The sequence below is a fragment of the Labrus mixtus genome, chromosome 7 (assembly GCF_963584025.1).
Source record: "Labrus mixtus chromosome 7, fLabMix1.1, whole genome shotgun sequence".
Taxonomy (NCBI): domain Eukaryota; kingdom Metazoa; phylum Chordata; class Actinopteri; order Labriformes; family Labridae; genus Labrus; species Labrus mixtus.
In genome coordinates, this window is record NC_083618.1 from 13,591,057 (window position 1) to 13,612,416 (window position 21,360).

At 42.1% G+C, this 21,360-nt stretch overlaps 1 protein-coding gene across 4 annotated transcripts in view; it reads left to right on the forward strand.

Moving 5' to 3' along the window:
* The window catches only part of pax7a (paired box 7a), a 46,335-nt gene that overhangs the window by 12,903 nt on the left and 12,072 nt on the right, over nt 1–21,360 (forward strand). For all 4 annotated transcript variants that reach the window (XM_061043127.1, XM_061043130.1, XM_061043128.1 and 1 more), the window contains 3 exons: nt 8,576–8,775; nt 16,219–16,381; nt 16,765–16,958. In XM_061043127.1, the coding sequence (XP_060899110.1) occupies nt 8,576–8,775; nt 16,219–16,381; nt 16,765–16,958 (557 nt within the window). The remainder of the gene's footprint in view (nt 1–8,575; nt 8,776–16,218; nt 16,382–16,764; nt 16,959–21,360) is intronic.

Genomic DNA, 21,360 nt, shown 5'->3' on the forward strand with positions numbered 1-21,360 from the left:
GCCTGTCTGCAGTAATCTTGGGAAGATTTCTCACTGGACACTATTATTATAGGCAGGACATTTGTCTGAGTGATTAAACCATTGTTATCCTGCTAAACAATAATGCTGATGGATCACTCAAAAGAGTATACAGTACATTATTAAGTGCATGTTAAATTGTGCATTGGATGAGCAGGTCAGAGCCACATCATTTATTGAAAGAAATGTAGTTTCCTCCGATTCGCCGTGCCACCTAAGGTTGTCAAACTCTGACAGCTGGCTCAGATGGAGACAGTATGCTGCATTATGACCGTCCTTTGGTTACCATGGCGCCGCATTAGAAAAGACAAAAAGCATTTCTGGCTAATTTTATTACAATGCAGGAATAGCCCACATAATGTGCGACAGTAATTACGTTTAGCACAGCTCCCCTCAGTGATGAATGAGGGACATTGAACATGGTCCGCTAGTTTAAAAATCGCCATTAGCCCATGCTACTTAGGGCCAGAACATTTCACATTATATGCTCTTGATCTGCTTCACCACCGAGTTTGTTTTAATTGTGCGTGTTTCTCTTTTTCACAAAACCACAAAGACAATAAACATGTTCCCCGAGTGTTGCAAATCAGAAATGTGTTTTTTTTTCTCCACCGAGTTAAAATGTGTAAGCGGTTGTCCAAACAGAGGGGTGGAGCTCCTGTCCTCGTCGACTAAATAACAACTTCAAAATGTTGTCCCCCATTTTCATCTAATGGGCTTATTTCTGCATCGTCAGTCACTCTCTCCTTGGGGAATATGTAGTCTCAGTGTAAAAAGCTTTGCTACTCTGCCACATCTCAATGTGGAGGGAACACAGGCAATAATGCCATGCAATGTAATGCTGCACTGTGCACAGAGAGAAGCTTTTAATCATGAGCATCACAGTATTGTAATGTAAAGGAACTCTTTGGAAACTGTTTATTGTAATCCACTAAACCTCATTGCACTGTAAGATCATGGAGTGCTGTGGAGTGATTTTTCTTTTTAGATTAGCTTTATGTTATCACCTCATGAATTAAGACTATTGTGATTTTTTCTGAGGTAACAAACCAGCTGTACTGTTTTCATTCCTTCTGTTTAAAGCTGCAATTCAATATGAGTTATACAATAACATGCAAACATTAGGAAATGTAACAAAAAACGGCCATAGTTGCTGTTTTTTACTAAAAACATTAGTAGCATCTCTTAAAATAACCTTCACTTTTAAGCCTAGTGACACATTTTTTGCAATTGTTTTTGTAAAGGCTTTATTCACATCAATATGATTTTTTTTAAACTAAAGTTTCCATCTTTTTTCGTACCTCTTCTTTCCTTCCTTGTGTCCTCAAAATCACACAAACTTTTCCGCAATATTTGCTGCCCGGCCTTGTCCAGAAAATTAGGAAACTTCCCCCGGGCGCATCAAACTGTCCGCTGTGCATTCCTATACTGTGCCCAGTAATCTCTCTTTGGCTTTGTTGAGAAAATGATTTGTTCCTCCAGGAAACCTCGGCTCATAGCCCTGAGACGTTACTGTTTGATTTCCTGCGTAGGTTTTCAGAAGCTTTTTTGCTGGGGGACTGAGGCTCTGGCTCCAGTGCCATTTGGCAGAGCCCCCCAATGGGCTCCTTTTTTTTTTTTTTTTTTTTACCTTCTTTTGCTCTCTGTTAATTTCATTTTTTTCCCCTGCTTTGACCTCAATTAGCAAAAACTGGAGCTCAGGCGGTGACATTCTGCCTGACAGAAGAGGAAACCTGGTGCAGAGTTCATTTAGTCTTTTCTAACAAAGTAAACTTGTTGTGTCTTATGAAGTCCTTTTGGGTCCATGCGACTCTGTTCTACTTTTTTCTACTTTTTTTTCAAACACAGAAGAAAGTGAGATGATAATTCAGCAGGTAAATACAAAAAAATACCCATAAAATATAGGATTTAGCTTTGTGGGAGTTAGAAAAACTTAACTATATGCAAAACTAGAAGTGCAATTTCCAAAATATTGGTGCTAAAATATAATCCCAAACAATAATTTGTGCTAAAAATCTTGACAGAAGAACAACATTTTCCTCATGTTGACACTAAACCAAGCTAATATTATTGTTTAGGTAAGTAGTATATTAAAGAAAAAGAGTCCCACCCTTCCAGCCCTTCACGCTTTCAAACTGAGGCAGCACAGAGGCCTGGGGAGTCAATATGTCAGCGTTTATGGATGCCCTGCAGAGCTGCACAGGGCTGTCAGGCCTCTATTCATGCTCTAATGGCCCCCCGAGGAGCTCGTCTCTACGGGCTGAAAAGGCCGGGGGCCCAGTGGACGCCCTGTTGTTGAAGGTGAGCGTGCGCTCTCATGGACGCGCCGTGCCTTCATCCGTATGACAAGAGCCATAAAAGAGCATCGCTCTCTCTGCTTCTCCCTCTCTGTCTCCTCCGCTTTCTCTCTCTCTCTCTCTCTCTCGCTCTCTCCCCTCTTCTCCCCCCTCTCTTCACCTCGAACAGAGAAAAGGGGGCTAATTGTTTGTTGTGAGAGCCAAAGATTATAGAGCCTCCCATCTTTCTTCCTCCCTCTGCCTTTTTCTCCTCTTTTTTTTGCGAGCCCCCTACTCCTTTTCAAAAGAATTTGATTCTGTCTGAGAGACAAGGGAAGAGAAGTTTTGGAATTCTCCAGAGGAATGTCTATGTAAAAAAAAAAGCCTCCAAACTTGAAAACACAGGCAGTGAGAGTTTGAATTATTTGGATGAAAAACCAACGCCATCTTTTTGTGTTTTCATCAGGTAGTTTTTATGGTTTCCATCACCCCTAACTTACTGCAAAAAGTAAAACTAGACCTGTAATCATGTTGCACAAGTTAATGCACCACTTCTCTTCTCCTCTCCTCTCTCACTATCTCACCACTTAAAATAGATTTTGGACATTGCCCTTGGCCCTCAGCCACCTGCTCTAAACTGGTAATTGACATGATAGGCATGAGACTAGGCTGAATCCAATGACATCTGTCCATAAAGGTGAGCTCCAAAAGATTGTATTTCAGATAGTCAGTGGAGTTTTAATATCCTGATGTATACTTGTGCATTTCATCCAGATTCAATTTGAGCTAAATGTCAAATTACGGCCCAGAGAAGGTCACTGACAGGCAGGAAAAATTGATGATGCATTTGGACATGTTACTAAACCAACACAGTTAACTTGGTTTTGCCTAATGTACAGTCTTTTTATAGTTTATTTGGTTGCGTATGAATTAATTCCAGCCACGCAGAGGCTTTGCTCACTTTGAGAGTTTTGTTTTTGTTTTTCACTCGCAGGGAGATAACTACAGGAAAAGATTATTCAGAGAGAATTTGTCTCTAAACCTCTGCGGTTATCGCTGTCGTCTATCTTGTATTCACATAAGGTTCCTATCTGAGATACATCCTTCGGTAAATGCCTTGAATCACATGCCTCCTTTAACTCTGCAAAGCCCTTTGGGATGAACAGGCAAGTGCATTAAGTGGAGATGCCGCGCCATTCTCACAAAAATGCAAATTGGGAAGTTGTTAGTTATTTGATGTAGCAGCACGATCCCCCCCGCCCCCGAAACATCCCTCTGCTCCAGTGTTGGTGGTTTTGAATCGCATGCAGTCCCGGGGACAGGCAGGCCTGTTTATATGCAGGCCTGGAGCCGCAGAGACAGCGCAGAGACAGATGCATGTCAGAGATAGCAGATCCCATCGCAGGCAGATGCCTCTTATCGCAGCCATGTTTGCATAATTAGGCCTTTTGATATTCAGCCCCTCTGACTGACAAAAAGTATAATTGCAGCATCAACTACGACAAAAGGTAGGCACAAAATAAACAAGTCAACATAAATAGGGAGAAAAGACGCGGTGTTATTTTTGTCCTGTGGGAAAAAAAGAGGGAGGAAAAAAGCAGCATTTTGAACTAAATCTGCTGTCAGTCACAGTCAACTGGTGTGACTTGCCGCTCACAGGCTGGTCCTGTGAATGCCTGCAAAACACTGAGCGTGAGGCCTGATTGTAATTATGCTGGAACTAATATGCTTTTCAAAATGAGCCATTATGAGCTAATGCTGCACTGCCAAAGCCCTGTCTGTTTTTGTCCCTCTGTCTCGGATAGTTTGCAAAGGTATGGCTGATATTGAGGCCATGGGTTATGATGTCACAGACAGGCTGACTGCCTAGCGTAATGCTAATACTGCTCACAGGTGAGCTACATATACCTGGCACCTGCAATATTGCAGATGGATGCTTTGATAAAAATAATTTTAACATGTTTTAAATGAATTTTATTTGCACCAAAAAGGAGTTTATTTTATATTCATTGTTAGTGTATGCAGTGAGTTATGCAGTTACCCCCTTCACTTTTGTTGTTTTATCGTGGTTTTCCAATGTTTTCCCCCCAATTTTACACATCTCAGTCAAGGCACACATCTTTTCAAGTTTGTATTCTTTAATTTTCCTATCGATAGAGAAAAAGCTTTTCACCATTTTCATTTTGTTGAGGTTGTAAAGGACGTTGTTTTTAAAAATGGATAAAACACAATTTCAAACATTTTAAATTTTGTTCCCCAATGCCATATTTATTGTGTCTTCATTCACAACCTCCTAAAGACTCAGATGCACATATTTTGAAAGAGAGTTTTCAACAACATCGCTGGAAGAACTCTTTCTCTGTTGTTATTCATCATTAATGTGTAACCTCACAGATCACTCGGTTAATTGGTGGTAATGGGTGAACAGCTGTCTGTTTAATCAGCATTACCTCAGCGTCTCGGGGGTGGGGGGTGGGGGGGTTAAGGTGGAGGACCAGGGAAGTCAGAGAAGGAGATAGGTTGGATGAGTAGGTGGGGAAAGGCTTGAGATGGGTGTAGGAGAGGTTTTCAGGACTGGTAATGAGGATCACATCTGTCTGCAGTCTGAGAGGTCAGCAGAGGAGCTTCAGAGGAGAGAACCTCCTTTAAACCTCGGTGTGACCTTCAAACTATTAACTCGCTGCACAAGTCTAAACTCTGTTTTATCTAAAAGTTCTGCTCAGTCAAAGCTTCCTTAAAACAGAGTCACACCAGGGTGAAACAAATTCAGCCATCTTTGCCTCTTTAGGGATTATTTGGAGTGTTGGATTACCAACACTTACTAAAACTGGATTGACCTAAAGTTAGTCAGTTTTTATAAAAAATGTAATACAACCATTTTCACTTTCCCAATCAAAACCTTACTTCTTAGTGTGCTGCTGAGCTGATGCAGACTTTCCTCCCACAATGCATTGTGCACAGGCCACAGATGAGCTTCTCATAATTGGAAACAAAAAGTGAGTTTCAATCCAGCAATTCTGGATACATTTAAAGAAAACAAACTGAAAATCTGTATTAATTCAAAACCAAAACCAAAACCAAAACCTGAAGAAGTTATCAGGTGGTCACTCAGCACCTGAAATGTATCATCTCCTGTTAGCATAAAACGATGACGGATCTCTACACCAGCTACAAAACAGTGGACAACAGTATAAAAATATTTTCTATAAATTTGGAAAAACTCTGACCTTTTGGTACAGATTGACTATCATGCATGTCATTATACAAGTCTTAAAAAGACCAGGAATCTCAGATATTTCTTAAAACTTTGATATATTTAATACAGAATAATACAGAAATGCCTGAAAACCAACCAAATATGGCCGCCTCACATAGTCTGTGGATCACTATGATAAAAGTTATAGGCCTATCTCATGAAAATTGGGCTAAACTGTCAATGCTTTGTTATATTTTACCCTGACATAAATTTTAAACCACACAACTGTCTTCTTGACTTGCTCAATCCTTACCTTCTCTAAAATAACATAAAAAGCATGAGGATCTGTTTTCACCTCTGAAAGTGATCACCTTTGTTCAGGTTTTATAAATTACACGTAGAACAGCTGTTTTATCTGTTAGTTGTTGAGTTCCTTCAATACAATCTCCTTCAACAATTTGAACCTCTTAACAGTCTCTAAGAAGTCCTGGCATTCATTACATTTCAGGTTAAAGCTTTTATTCAAACCATACCAGTGTTATTTCCAATCTTAATGAAGCACTTACTCAGATAAAGCAATGTGTAAACCTGATTAATTCCTATTTCTACTGGGCATATTTTAAATCAATATGAGGCAGAGACCTTAGAGGGCCCCTGGAGGGGAGTACACACAGTAAGCGTGCCCACTGGATGGCACATAATTACATTGTAATTGGACAATAAGTAATGAGACAAGGCATGAGTGCTTTATCAATATCCCCCTGAACCTGTGAAAGGAATTACTGCGGTCGTATTATTCAAAGGTCTAATCGGAACGTACCTTTTTGTGACGAGCGGACCATTAAGGAATTGACCTCAGCAGCCCTGCAGGGATTTTGTTTTCATTGGGTGTTATTATGTCTCAGATTGTTAACATTAGCGCATGTGTGTCGGGAGGAAAGAGACATGAAATTAAGATGTGAAAGAGTTTTTTGTCCAGAAAACAGACTGGAAAAATGGTTGTTTTCAGGCTAAAATCTTTGTCATCTGGGCTTTTGTAAAAGTATTTATGCTAACCAGACATCAGCGTCAGGCTCTTTCCTGCATCAACAAGGAGAGCAGCCATGTGTTTCAATATATTTCTCTACTCGCCAAGTGTTGTCAGCATATAGATGAGTTTTACGTCCAATCCGCAGTCCCAGTTGGCCTCGCACAGCGTGTGCCATTTCCCATTTTGCTTCACTCATTACAGGAAGGGTTGTTGACCTTGTGCTTGTGGTTCATGTACAAGAGCAGATGTGTTGCCTCTGTGGGGCTTAAAGGAGGGAAGTGGTACAAGCTATTGTCTGCTGTGGTTTATCAGTCATTAGCCTGATAGCATGCTAAATGTGACACAGATTGCTAGGGAGGTTTACTTGCAACCCAAAGACTGTGAAACAAAGAGGAGGAAGAGGAAATAAGTGTCTTTCTCGGAGCCCCTTGAGTATGTATTTCTCAACCGTGGCCCCCTCGTCTCCCCGTAGGACACAGGGGTGACTTTGGAAAGTGATCTGGACCGGTCTCAAGTGTCGTCACGGTGAGTTAGCGGGCAAATGGATCTACGCATCCTCATGAAAACCAACAAAGGGATATGTGGCGTATGTACATATCCAACTTTGTATGTTCAAGGGTGTTTCTGCAGCCGAGTGAGTCTGCGCTTCAAGAATCAATCTTTATTAAAAAGGATAAGACTGAAGAATTGATTTAATGAATGCGGCCTCATGTCCTGCGGCCACGTGTAATCCGCAGAGAATCATCGAGCACAAGCTCAGGGGGGACAAAAAAAATGTTCGTAGAAGACTGCTGGAGTGGCCTGTAATGATAGTCTCCATATAATCCCATAATTCCTTGTTTAATTAAACTCTGGAGCTGGCCTTGAGACTCCGCCAGCTCTGTTGCTCTTTTGTTCTCACAGTTGTTATTTGGAGGCTAGCTTTGAGTATCCTTTTGTCCACTTATGTTGAAAGATGTGACTGGAGTGGAACTATAAACAGAGATCGGAGCCGTAAAAAAAAAACAAAGAATTAGACACCCGGGCGAGACATTCAGGTGAGCGCCATAGTTTTTTTCTTTGGAGATGAATAGCAAAAAGGCCTCTGTCAGAAGCAGAAATCTCTTCATGCACCCTCTTCTTCTTCAATATCTCCCTTTATTTTCCCTCTACCCACACTTTTCTGGACTGAGCATGATGCAATCCAACAAGGCCTGGAGCAACACTGGCACATCATGCCGCCTTGTCAATGTCTCAATGAGGGAAATTATGAGAATATGAATTTTATGACACGGAATGAAAAGGGCCATGTAGTTTGAATAGACGTGCAGAGGAGGTGAAAATGATGCAATTTTCTAAATTCAGTTATAATGGTAATGTGCACTGGTAATGCGTATTTGCTGTCAAAAATTTCCCTGTCGGCCTGGATTGTGCAGCTTTGTGCTGTATCTGTGTTCCTCGAGCGAAAATTCAGCTTAGTTGAATGCTTAAAAGTAATGTAAAATATGTTCTAATTCATTTAATGACAGCAGATGGAAACACACGGGACTGAATGGTTTCGCTGCGATATTGTGTTCTATTTTGTACACTCTGGCGGTGCTGTGTACGAGCAGTGTGCCCTGGGCCAATGAGAGAGAAAAGCAGGGTGAGGAGCAGCAAGGTGGCCTGTGCAGATTAACCCCTCTACCCACCGACACCCCCGCTCCCCCTCAGCCCTCTGCCTCCACAGCCTCTGGGGCCCCTCACACAGGCAGGATTGTGTATCAAGGCCTCTTCTATATTAAATAAATATCCACAGATTAAGATAATATTCTCCCAGTTGTATATTTTGAAAGGAGATGCTGTCATTTGAATCCTCTGTGTTGCCGGTCTCGCTCTCTTTGAGCAACAAAAGAGCCTCAGAAATGCAGATAATGCTGTTAGAGCTACTTCTCTTACACTTCCAGCCAGCGTTTTATGTTGTATTTTAACAACAACAAATAAAACCCTCCTATGAAATCACTCAAAAGAACTCGTATTCTTGTTTTAATTCCATGATCACACAGATGGCCTTCTGTCTTTTTCCTCTCACCTCAGGTAACCGCACAGACGAAGGTTCAGATGTGGACTCGGAGCCTGACCTGCCCCTGAAGAGGAAGCAGAGACGCAGCCGCACTACCTTCACAGCCGAGCAGCTGGAGGAGTTGGAGAAGGCCTTTGAGAGGACACATTACCCCGACATCTACACCCGAGAGGAGCTTGCCCAGAGGACCAAACTCACAGAGGCCAGAGTGCAGGTTAGACATACTACGTCACTATGAGAGAAAACATTGGGAAGTGTAGAAAACATGACAGATCACCAAAAATACAAAGACAGACACACATTGTGGTACCAAGCCTTGCAGAAAGTTTGAGTTTTGTGTAACAAGGGTAATCCTTCGAAGAGATTTCTGCTTCCAGGCTAACACAAACAGAGAAAATTGTACTCAAAAACACCATCATCTATATTCAGGAACAATGCCCAAGAAAAAACAATGTCTTACTTTTAATCTATACTTTTAGTCTCAGCAATGTGCGTTTGATCATCCATTTTTTCCGGAAAGATGCCATAAGCATCTGAAATACCTGTCTTTGTTTTGGGATGGTGGCAAACAATTCCCATTACAAGCCTCAAACTACACCGTCTTACGGAAGTATTCAAGACCCCTGGACAGTTTATAGTGTTATAACCTGGAGTTTAAATCCCCTCATTTGGGATTTTTAACCTGAAGGCTGTTGGTTTAAACTGATCTGAGACAGAAGTTTCCCTGCCAATCAATCAAAGCTAATATAGGCCTAATGTATTGTAAATAGTTCAATTTAATATCCTCTCCTCAATTAAAAATGTAGGACATTTTTAGGTTGTGCCATCGCGTACAACCCCAAATGCATCGCGCTGAATTAGCAGTTTAACATGAAAGGATATGTGAACGTTCACTTAGTAAGTTATACATAGTATTGTATCTGCATATCAATAGCTAAATCATACATATGTTTTTAAATTATAATACGTAGCCTATACATATTGTATATATTTGCTTTAACAGTAGCCTACATGTAGCACGTGTAGCAGAAAATGACTAATTAAAAAATCCACCTGTAAAAAGAAAGAAAAATGCAGAGCTATGTTTCATCTTGTGCAGGCCTCAGTGTTTTGTGCAGCCTGTTCAGTAAATACCTTTATTCCCATAAACACAACAAAAGACTCTCACTCTTCACCCAGTTCTGAAGGTGTTCCAGTTAAAAAATGTCATAACATTGCACTTTTGATTGTCTGATCTGTAAAGATGAGCTTGGCTCTGTGCTTGTTGGGAAATTTGCTGCTTACCATGAACCTCAGTGTCCAGGATGCCTGACAGAAAAACTCCTCATGTTCACACCTCAGTCTGAGGAAACTGCATGACGGTGTGGGTGCTGTGGGTGTTGCATGTAAGATTGAAGGCAGATATGTACAGTAGAGTTATAGCAGCAGCTGTTCTTCCAAAGACGGAGAGAGGGAGATAGGGAGAGAGGGAATGCATTCCTGATGGATTTCTCATTTCGGCCTTTGGCCAGGATCTCTTCCCATCACTTTCAAGCTCGCCGCTGCTTGTAAAACCCTCCACATATCACACAGGGCTCCTCATCCTCTCCGGGGACCCTCTGCCCCGACAACAACATTAATCAATCAGGCGCTAGTAAAAAAAAAAGGGGGGGGGGGGGGGGGGGGGGGGAGGGGTCTGGGGCACCCCTCTCCTCTTACCACAGTGGTTTACACTCCCACTGAACCCCACAAACCTCCTCACTGCATGCTAACTGCTCATCACACTGCAAACAGAACTAATTCCACACATGTCTTTGTCCATCTTCAAACCCCCCAACATGCAGGGATGTCCCACATGTCTGCATGTGTAATGCCTCACTCAAGGGAGGAGACGTTTATGTCATGGATGTGATAAGACAATATGTTAGATACTGCACTGGAGTATTTATGAGATGAATGTGGATGAGGGGTGAATTAACAGAAAATGTAAAAAAAAATAAAATTAAAATGAAAGTTTTGTGAAGATTTTGAAGCTAATGTTCCAAACATTGGAATGAGGAGAAATCAAGCGATATGACTACACAAACTGAATTTTTGCTTTCATCTTAAAGCTGATAGTGAATGAATTGTTCAAATGTGTAAATTGAGTGAATTTAAAAGTCATCATGCACGACTGCAGTTCCTCAGGTTTGAGATCAAAATCCATTATTTTATAAGTTCCTGTGTATTTAAAGGATGCTGAAGAAAATAACATGAAAGAGAGAGAAGAAAGAGAAACAGAGTGACTGCTGTGTCTCTGCAGTTAGATAATGGACTTAAATGATGTCATGTGAAAACCTGAGGAATTTTAGTCATGGCTATAATTTGTTAATGCTGTTTTCCTCTTAATCTAATTCTTAGAGGCTTTGAAAGACTCCAAAGGTCAACTCAAACTTAATTTTCTCAGAACGTTAAGAAGAAAGAGGCTCTGGTAGCCAAAATAAATAATGGTAAAAGATGCGCTGCATGTTGGTGAGCATGTTTGAAGAGAGAAATGAGTCCATACATATGACTTTTTAATGAGATGAATGTTGGCATAAAAGCATTTCAAAGGAATCGCTGTCCTTTAACAGACTCTGAATAACTTCAGCAACATTTCACCCCTTTTGAAGAACCAGACAATTAAGATGGATTAAATCTGTTAGAAGTTAGTTGAACTGTGGCTGCTGTCTGTCTCTAAATGTCCAGCAGCTGGGTGTTCACATATAGGTGCTTAAAAGGCCGATCACAGGGCAGCAGAAAAGGAGACCCTTTGGCCTGAGAGCAGAGCTTCTTCTGCACAGCTGCAGTGACGCATCTTCCAGATGTCGCTCACAGACTCACTGCTGTATGGAGCTGAGAAAGAAACTACGTGCAAAGGGTCTTGCTGCTCCTAAAGACTCATATTTTATCTTTGAATGAGTGTCCACGGTCATGGTTCACTGCTGTGCGTTTGTCATTAAACGCGGTGATAATGTGGAGAGCAGTGCAGAGGTAAACTGGTGCAAAACACGCAGCACCAAAGCCCTGCAGTAAATTAAACTGTGAGTGTTTGGCTTAGCGCTGACTCACAACCTAAACTCATAAACACGGCCAACTCCCTTGTGTCTGCCTTCGCCTGCCATTTCAAGACCCCTTCACCATCCATCTTTATCAGCAGAGCGAGCTACCAGCACTCCTTCAACCACCACAGCCAGCCCCGCGATGGTTTTATCACCCCGACTGACAAATTGTGGGATATGATCCGTATCTCTCAGCAATTAGTTCCAGGCTGTCTCGGTGGGAGGGGATACTGCCAAGTCCACCTCCAGTTTGTACTGCCACTTTTCATCTGATAACCCCCCAGTTTTAACTGGAGAAGGCAGAAAAGTCACTCCATGAGCTGTTAGAGAGGAAAGCATCATTTGAGTTCATGTCGACAATGTGGAAAGAAGGAAGGAGGTAGAGTTGTTCGAATACAATACTAGCATCAGAAAAAGTCTCTGGTACTGACAGAAATGTCGAATATCTCAGGGTTCGAGTTATGACTGACCGTCAAACTAGATAAAAAAAGAGAGTCATTCCTTAACTAAGCCGATATAACTAAATTCATAGCAATCAAAGAGCATGCATTCAGGGTTAGTAGTATACAGCTCAATTATTTAAGTCTGGAGGTGCTATCTAATCAGTGCTCACTCATATAAAACTCAGGTATAAGTTTTGTGAAGTAAAAAAAAAAAACATATTGGAACTCCACAAAAGAAGGAGCTTCAGGCTGCTTTAAGTCAGCACACAAAGATGAGGCAAATACATTTTCTCCTCCCATCAGACTGAAGTTTTTAAGAGTTTCTCCTGAGTCTCTCTACTGAGGCTCATCATCGCAGCACGCCGCCTCCAGCCCACTTTACCCACTCTGTCACATAGATCCCCTTTCATTACCAATAAACATCCTGCATGCCGCTATTTTACCGACTGGAATCTAATAAGGTATAAGCATTGCTTTTTTACGAAGCGTGCAAATCAATTTGGTAAAAAGTTTCTCTCTTTATCTGAGGCTTGTGCTGGCCCGTTGAAGCATGGAATCAACGCAGCCAAAGACCTATGGAGACATGTTTTCATAGGGGTTTTTTTTCTCACCATACAGGCACATTCACACTTCTGCTAGTGCCGTTTAAACAAGATTTCAACATAGAAAGTGGAAATATAATCCTATAGGGGAGGTACCAAGAGGTAACACAGCTTCTTGATTATTATAATATCAGTCGAGTACCAGAGGCAAGAGACGAAAATCACAATGGAGTCGAGTGGAGACAACCAAAACCCAACAGGCAGCTGTATTCCCGCCAGTCTGGGTTTACGTCTCATAAAGGCATAAATAGGATTTGTGTAGATTGTAGGGGAGAAATTGTTGCAATGCATCACTGTGGATGTTCTAACAGTTTTCTTATTATTAGAATTTAAATGACTTTGGTACAGTGCTTCTGTACTCCTGATACTTATCGAGCTAATCCCACTCTCCTCTCAAATTCACACTCCTAGCAACTTTAATTAGCATAGTGCCAGTCTGGAAGGCAAGCAGGGAGGGAAGCAGAGAGAGAGAGAGAGAGGAGGGGAAGAAGAAGAGGGGAAGAGGAGGAGGAGGGCGGGGAGGTGGGGGGGGGGGGTGCATTGCGTGGTATGAGACAGAAGAGGATTTGTAGGTTGAGGCTGGTTGCATCACCCCTCTGTGTGTTTCTTGTGGATATGAAGTCAGCAGCAGCAGCAGCAGCAGCAGCACATTTTGTTTTGTCATTATCTCGCCTCTTGGTATTCATCTACCGAATGTTGCAAATTGGCTCCTGAAAGGCGTCACATATTCACTGCTCGCTCGTCTTTGACAAAATAATTCATGGAGGATTGTCTGAACAGGGGGGGAATTTAGAAATGTGAACGATCCTATTTAAGAGAAACAACAGAAAGTGTTTGTTTTTTTACTGCAGAGAAGTGACACGTTTATATAGATGATCAGCGATAAGAAAACGCCAAAAAAAAAGCTGCTTGATCATTAGGAATTTATTTTGTTGGCTGAGAGTGAAAAGAGATTTAAGACAACAAAACCCCAACTTCAAGGAGTAAACTGTGACTCCATGCTGCTGCTCATAGCATAGTTTGTTATGTGGTTTCACCCTCTACTTTTGCTCTACAACAACCTTGACTTTCCACCAACTTCCCCCAAGACTTCTTGTTTTGTTGCACAAGATTAGCTAAACCTGACTTCTATAAGATGGGCTACCGCTCTTTTATCCTCCATGCCTCCCAAAAACGTTCTCTTCAGAGATGCAAAGCAGAAACATCCAGTGCACTTGATTCCAGAGAAACCTTTTAGTCACATGAATTTATGAGCCACATGTTCTCTGCAGCTCACTTGTAGGTAGCTAGAGGAGACACGGAGGAGCGCTGCTGCAGCTCTCTGTACTGCAGAGAATTAAACGGGATTGGGGAGAGCAGAGGAGAAGCTGTGGTCCAAGGTGACTTTGTGATCAGGTTCCAGAGCGCAGCCCCAAATCCTCAGCCCGGGGTTGTGTGTGCGTCTGTGTGACAGTGAAAGTGTGTACATACAAGAGTGTGCTTGTAATGTATGCATGTGTGCTACTTGTGCACATGTTTATTCCAGTCTGTGCTCTGAATCTGACCATGTTGGGAGGAAGCCACTCGCTCAGCCAGTCAGTGTTGCATGCTCTTCTCTTGTGCCATACATTAAAGTGAACACAGTGAACCAAGCTTTGTGCACAAACTCAATAGAACTGAAGTCTAGTATACTGATATTGACGCGGGCTTGTTCGGGGCCTGTGAATACTTGAAATTCCAAAGAATTAGGAAACAGCCTGCAATGCCTTCCTTAATGTAAGGTTTGCCAGCAGAATTAATGCCTGTACTCAAACTGACAACAGATACATTTAAAGAGAAAATAAAGCATGCTGGATTACATTTGTATATCCATTTGACAAGGAAATGTTGTAAATAAATGTATCTGCAAAGTTGCAAAATATTATTACTGAAGATCTTTTTGTAAACGGGAAGGAAAAATGTAAAATTTAGAAGTGGAAGTTTGTGTGAAAAGGAAGTGAAACCATACCACTAGAAGAAAAAAAAGAAAATGGAAAAAGAAAGAAACGCACTTTGACGTTTAAGTGTTTTGTGTCTGGTGTGATTGAACACCTCCTTCTCAGCCTGGATGACAAACAGGGGGAAGGAAGTCAAAGTGAACATAAAAGAGGGCTGGGGTGAGTGGATGAGGTCGGAGGTGAAGTGGCACTGCGGGGCAGGGTGACGGGGAGTGTGTGGAAGAAAAGGGGATGTGCCCCCCTCCTCTGGTCCGGGCAGCTGTTTGTCTGGCCCAGTTGGAGCTTAGTTCAGACCTCAGAACACGCTCCACTACATCCTAATAGCAGAAACTCCTCTGGAGCCACTCTCCACATTTGTTTTGGAATCACTGATTGAGGGATTTAAATGGGGTCTTTAGAGGCGATCAGGCTTCAGATAAAGAGTTCCTGTTGGTTTTCCAGCCCAACACAGTCAACGCCTGTTGCATCCCATTACCTTTTTAGGGGAAATTCAAGACTAAACTGAGCTTTATGAGAAAAAAAAAAAAAAACACCTGGTCGTACACATAAAGTGACAGTGTTGAAAAGAACCACCTTCAAATTAAGATCTCCTCGGCTCCAGATCCCTTGTAGGACTATACGAGTTTATATGTATGTTTGCCTGTACAAAAAGAGGCAGAACCCAAAGAGTGGAGAGTATGTCGCTGTGTAAGTCCCCTTGAAAGTGTCCCCTCTTTAAGACCTGTTTAAAAGGGACGCCCCCTCTTTGTGCGCACTGTTCTCTGTGGCGTATGGAGGGGCTTTTGTCCCCCTCTTTCATGTGCTCCCACAATGGCCCAGGCCGTTTGAAACACAACAGTAGATGAACTGCGCTGACAGTGTATTAAACTCTGATGAATTGCCAGTGCGAGGCATAGATCAATGTCCTTCAACCCTCAGCACACAGTGAAGCCAGGCCTTGTCTCGGGTTAAATGGAACAGGTTGCTGGCTCTTTTCAAAAGGGGGTCTGATTATATTCATGTTTTGTTGAAGAAGAAGCCTTTTTAAAATGTGTAAATCTTTGCTCTTCAAAAGAGTCCTATTTTTCCTTCTCCTTCTCATTCAGGGAATCTTGTGCTGCTCATTTTGAGAGCATTTTGTAGTCTTGGACAAGCCAAAACACTCTCTTTCTTTCTCTTCAAACTGACTTTTAAATCTTAAAATAAACCAACCACAGTAAACAGCACAGTGCCAGTTTAGCAGCTAACGTGTCTCTGCACCTCTCTAAAAGCACCACAAACATTTGAGATGTATGATGTGGAGGTTATGGGCTCAGATCTGACCTTTAAGTGACTTTTCCCCCTGAAGGGGGCTTAGGGCAGCTTGTTTACACAGATCACAGCTTCGGACACTTAAGAACAACAGGGACGGACCACTGAGCCTCTATGGCAGCTCCCACAGGGACCCCAGACCCTCAAATACACCAGTAACATCACTCATGCTAACTGGCACATTCATCACAGGTGGGAGGAGCCAGTGGAGCAACGAAATTAAAGTTGAAGGGGACAAAAAAAAGAAGTTTTAACCCAAGATTTAATCAATTATTTCCTCTTTTCAGGTGTGGTTCAGCAACAGGCGGGCTCGGTGGCGCAAACAAGCTGGAGCCAATCAGCTTGCAGCCTTCAACCACCTGCTTCCTGGAGGATTCCCGCCCACAGGGATGCCAACTTTACCCACATACCAGCTACCAGATTCAGGCTACCCCGGCACATTATCCCAGGGTAAAAACTCACAAAAATATCCCTCTGAAATGTACAATTATCTTTGTACCCTGAGTTTAAATCTAATTTAGGTAAAGATTTCATTAGTCCTATTTATTTGCAGTATGTAAGGCATATTTTATATGGCTTTTAACAACATTAAAAATATATATGAAGCATGTGCATCATATAAAACGCAAACAACATTACGTTATAATCATATCTTTGTCACAGTGAGATATAAACATGCCGTCACTCATTTTCTTGTGTGTTTCATGAAGGACACATAATGTTTGACTTATGGCCATTAGAGGAATGCGCTGCAGCTATTAAGGATGCTTGCTGATATTTTTCATGTTTTTTTTCTCCTTGATTCGCTCTGCTTATGTTGTTGGTGGTGTCAGAGGGCAGCACATTGCACAGACCCCAGCCCCTGCCTCCATCCTCCATGCACCAGGGAGGTCTGAGCACTGACAGCGGCGCCGCTTACGGCCTCTCATCCAACCGACACAGCTTCTCCAGCTACTCCGACACCTTCATGAGCCCCTCGGCCTCCAGCAACCACATGAACTCAGTCGGCAACGGCCTCTCCCCGCAGGTCAGTGCAGAAGCTCTTACCTCTGTACACGTGCAAGAATCGAAATAATGTTTCCTCATAGGTGGTTTTTCACATTCATCAGTCTACCACCTCCCCCCTCCTCCTACTACTGCTCAGAACATGTAATTGTATTTGACTGGAAATTAAAATTCAGAAACAGCATGTTCAGCAAACTAACCAGCAGTGTGGGCTTTTATGCTCGCCTTCCAAAGCCCCTGGATTTATTCTAGCTACTCTAAATTGCTACATTTGTAAAACAATTGGATTAACATCAACAAATTAAAATTCATCTTGATAGCACCGCAAGTACTCAAGCTGCTCCAAACAGCCGTTTTTCGACTTTCCTGGGACATCTAAATCCTGCAGAACACATGCAGATGAAATAATTAGCTAAAGCTTATAAATGTAGACCCATAATCTTCTTCACGTAATTGTCTGCAGCTGGAAGACTGCTGTGCTATGTGTGATTTCCTTCTTCATCGCTTTACTGCATGGTTTCCAGGCAGTTCACACAGAGGCGATGTGCTCTTTACATGTGAGGTTTTGTTGTGGAGTTTATTTTTCTCTCCTGTCATAATACACATCGACATTACACATGTTTCACATTTCAGAATAAATCTGAAATAGCTCTTTTACTTTTTCTCCTTCTTGATCTCTAATACGGTATGCGGGGGGTTTTCGTTTTCCTCTTGTAAAAAGAGACTGCAGGATTTTGCATGTTAACCTCTTTGGAGTCCTCCATTAATGAGCGTTTAAATGCGACTCTATGCAAAGGGTTGAGCCTTAAGTAGCGCAGAATGAAAAATGATTTGTATTGATGCAAATCGTGTGTACGGACCGAATTATACACAATTACCCATCAATACTGGCCAGTCTTGCCCACCCTCACCAACAAGATGTGGTTAACAGGCAGAAAATAAGATTGAAATGGTGTGTAAAGAGTTGAAAATGAATTTCAATGCTGCATTTGTCCACAATTACCCCGTCGTTCACACGTGTTTTATTGGGAGTTTTTTTTCTCTCCTCCTTCAAATATTTCTCAAAGCAGATTGGAAACATTCTTGGTATTACCCTCTTTCTTTGGAGAAGAAAGAATTAAGGATTTTGTGACAAAAAAGAGATTTTCTCTCCTGCTGCAGCGACGGAGGATAACATGGAGGCTCACAGCGTGTTTGATTGTTAATCGTGGCACAGGGGCTTTAAGTGCTAATGCTCTCGCTGCAAACCTGCAGAAAACACCAGGAACATGGAGACGTTTTTTTTTTTTTTTCATTAATGGCTCTCTCTAATACTGGCATGGGGTGCTCTGTCGCTTTCTCTCCTTCTCTGCACAGGCATTCAAGAATGTGTTGGGATATTAAACATTTCCTGTCATAGTGGGGATTAGGACAGAGCCTTTGGGCAACTGTACAGCCTTGATTTCTACTATTCAATTACTCTATCAAGTGGGTTTGATTAAAACAAACCTGAAATGCATTTTTATTTTAAATCCATATTTTCATTGAGAGCTAATATACTGTATTTCGCGTTTTTCCTTTTTTTTTTTAAGGGGCATGCATGTGGTGTGGATGTTAAGATGTGTCACACCGTGTTTGCAGTCCACAGTATTGAAATGTATTGAATGCATGCAGAATGCTGTGTGGCATTCCTATCAGTCTCTCAGCATGGAGATGAATGTTCCCACTGACAGCAGAATCAGAGTTCACTCTGTGGTGCAGTGTCCTGCTGAGCAGGGCAACCTCCATCTCTCTCTCTCTCTCTCTCTCTCTCTCTCTCTCTATCTCTCTCTCTCTCTCTCTCTCTCTCTCTCTCTCTCTCTTTCTCTCTCTGCAAAAACAAACAGGCAACACACTATAATCTCCAAGTTAACTATTTCCCAGTCATACTTAATTCATTCTCTGCATTTGAACAAATTTAAATCAACACAAAATAAGTTTCATCTTTGGAAAATGATAAACACAATGCATTTTGCTCCTGGTTTCCCCTCCCTGTACTGGAAAAAAAAAACATCACAAAGAGACATTCTGTCGAGATGGAAATGAGAATTTGATTTTGTAAGTTACAGACAGCATCTGTTTGCAGCAGATATGTTTGTGCATTGGTATGTGCAAGCAATTCCTCCAAGTGTGTGGCATTGATGGCCTAGCTGTTGCTGTAAAGATTGACAAAAATTCTCTGATTCCCAGTAAATGGGCTGTGGTGGCAAGGTGCCAAGTCTGTAATGGAATCCTGCAGCGTTCAGCGTTCCCCGACAGGAGCTTGCGTCCATCCCAATCCCATAACCTATCCCGACAGCGCACATTTTCCCATTACAGGCCACTGGAAAAGCCATCCGCACTCAAACCGGTGGCTGTCAGTGTGGGAGATTCAGCGTGGTGGGTTGGTTGAGGGAGCGGTGTGTATTAGGTGAGGTGAGAGTGACGCTGTGCATGGCTGGGCAAAAGGTATGAAACCAGAAGTGTGTTTTTTTGTTGGTCTTGTTTCATTTAGAGGCACAGCAGGTGTTGGAAAGAAGGAAAGGCAAGAGGTATGTAGGAGAGAAATGTCAGGATTTTTACTTGAAGATTTAAGCTTAGGTCTGTTTTTTTATTGTTGTTTTTATTTTTTATTGGAAATTCCAATTGAAAAATGCATTTTGGACCTTTAAATGGCCATCATGATGCCTCAAATACGAATTATGCATATGAATTATGCATACTCTTACTTAAAAACAATTTAGCTTAATTAACTTTGGTGGAGTTATGTCTGGAATTTTGCGTCTCTAAACCTGCTAAAAAGGGATATTCTAAAGAGACATTTACATACTTTTCAAATGATTCTTTGAAACGGTGTTTCATTTGTGGGGCGACATTTGGGCTGAAATCCCCATTATTGCATGACAGGGACACCTGCTGGGAGAGGAAAGAAAACAACTGCACTGCCTGGAAAAAGAAGCCATGCAAGAAGAGCTCGGCAGCAGAGCTTGGGTTTCACCCCACAGAGAAATTACTAAAAATAATGACATCAGGGGCTAGTAAGGAGAAAAGTCAGTTCTCTTGCAGGGTAAAAGTCAGGAACACTCTGTAGAAGGATGTTAATAGAGTGATAAAGAGGTATGATAGGGTGGATGGAGATTTTATTGCTATTTTGATGAAAGAAGTGTGATGATGATGGAAGTCTACAAAGTTTCATGAGGAACTTTTTTTCTGTTTTGCAGTTTTATAAAAGTGTTGTGTGTTTTGGAATGACAAGGATGTGTGTATCCGAGGAGGGCCTTTGGGCTGTGTGAGTGGGCCGGGCCTCCACACATCCACACACACACACACACACACACACAGACACACACACGTACACGGGATCAGAGGCAGAGCGGCTCTCACCCCTGCCTCTCTTTGATCTGTGTCCCCAGGCCTGCCTGCCCGCGCGGCGCTGCACCGCACCACGCACGCTGACACCACGCTCACCAGCGACTCCCCACAACTGTCTGACAGAGATAAGCCAGGGGAGACTCCAAACTGTGCTGCTGCTCTTCCATTAGCTCGCACAGACGCTTCTTTTAAAAACGGGATGAATTATTTTTAAGAAGCAAGCTCTGCCGTTGCCAAAAAAAAAAAAAAAAAAAAACGGAGAGGGGAAAATGTACGGAACAATCTGGAGCTCTGGCTTCATTCCGCCTCCCTCCCTGACTTCTAACAAGACATCCTGCACCTGAATACCAATGAGAGGGGGAGATTCGTGTAGTCCCCCACATTATTAAAACTTGGGCATTAAGCCTCTCACCGGGCACTGTGTCAGCTGGCAGGCTCCACTGACAACAAATCAAAGGGGATGAGCACATAGCCTGCATTCACAGCTCCGCCACTCGCAGAGCAAGAGGGGGAATACATACTGGTTAATTAGAACTTCCATTAAAACAAATACTGTTTCAATTTGGCAAGTATAAAAAAAGATGTAAGAGGCTTTCAGAAAAAAGAGACCTGCTGTCGGCAGCTGCCAAGAAAATCCAGGGACTGTAAATCATATCCACTGGCTATACTGTTTCTGCACAGATTATTAGTGTTTCTTGTTGTTTTGCAACACTTTTGAACTCTGAGGAAAGAATCTGCAGCTGTGACACCAGAAATGTACAGCTGCAAAAAAAACAGCCATTCTGGTACAGATAGAACATGTATCTGCCTCTGATTCTGCCTAAAATGTGCTATTGGTTAGATGAGTATGTCAGTCAGTGCAAGGACCCGGTACTCAAATCTGTTAGCTGAGGTACATTTTTGTTTGACGATAAACAAACAAACAGAGAGTTAAATGTTCATCTAAGTTAGCTTGATTTTAGCAATCTGTGGTACTACCACACTTATATAATGAGGAATCTAAATCACATGGTACTTAAGTCTAAGTATTGGAATCAGTATCTAGAAAGAAAAGA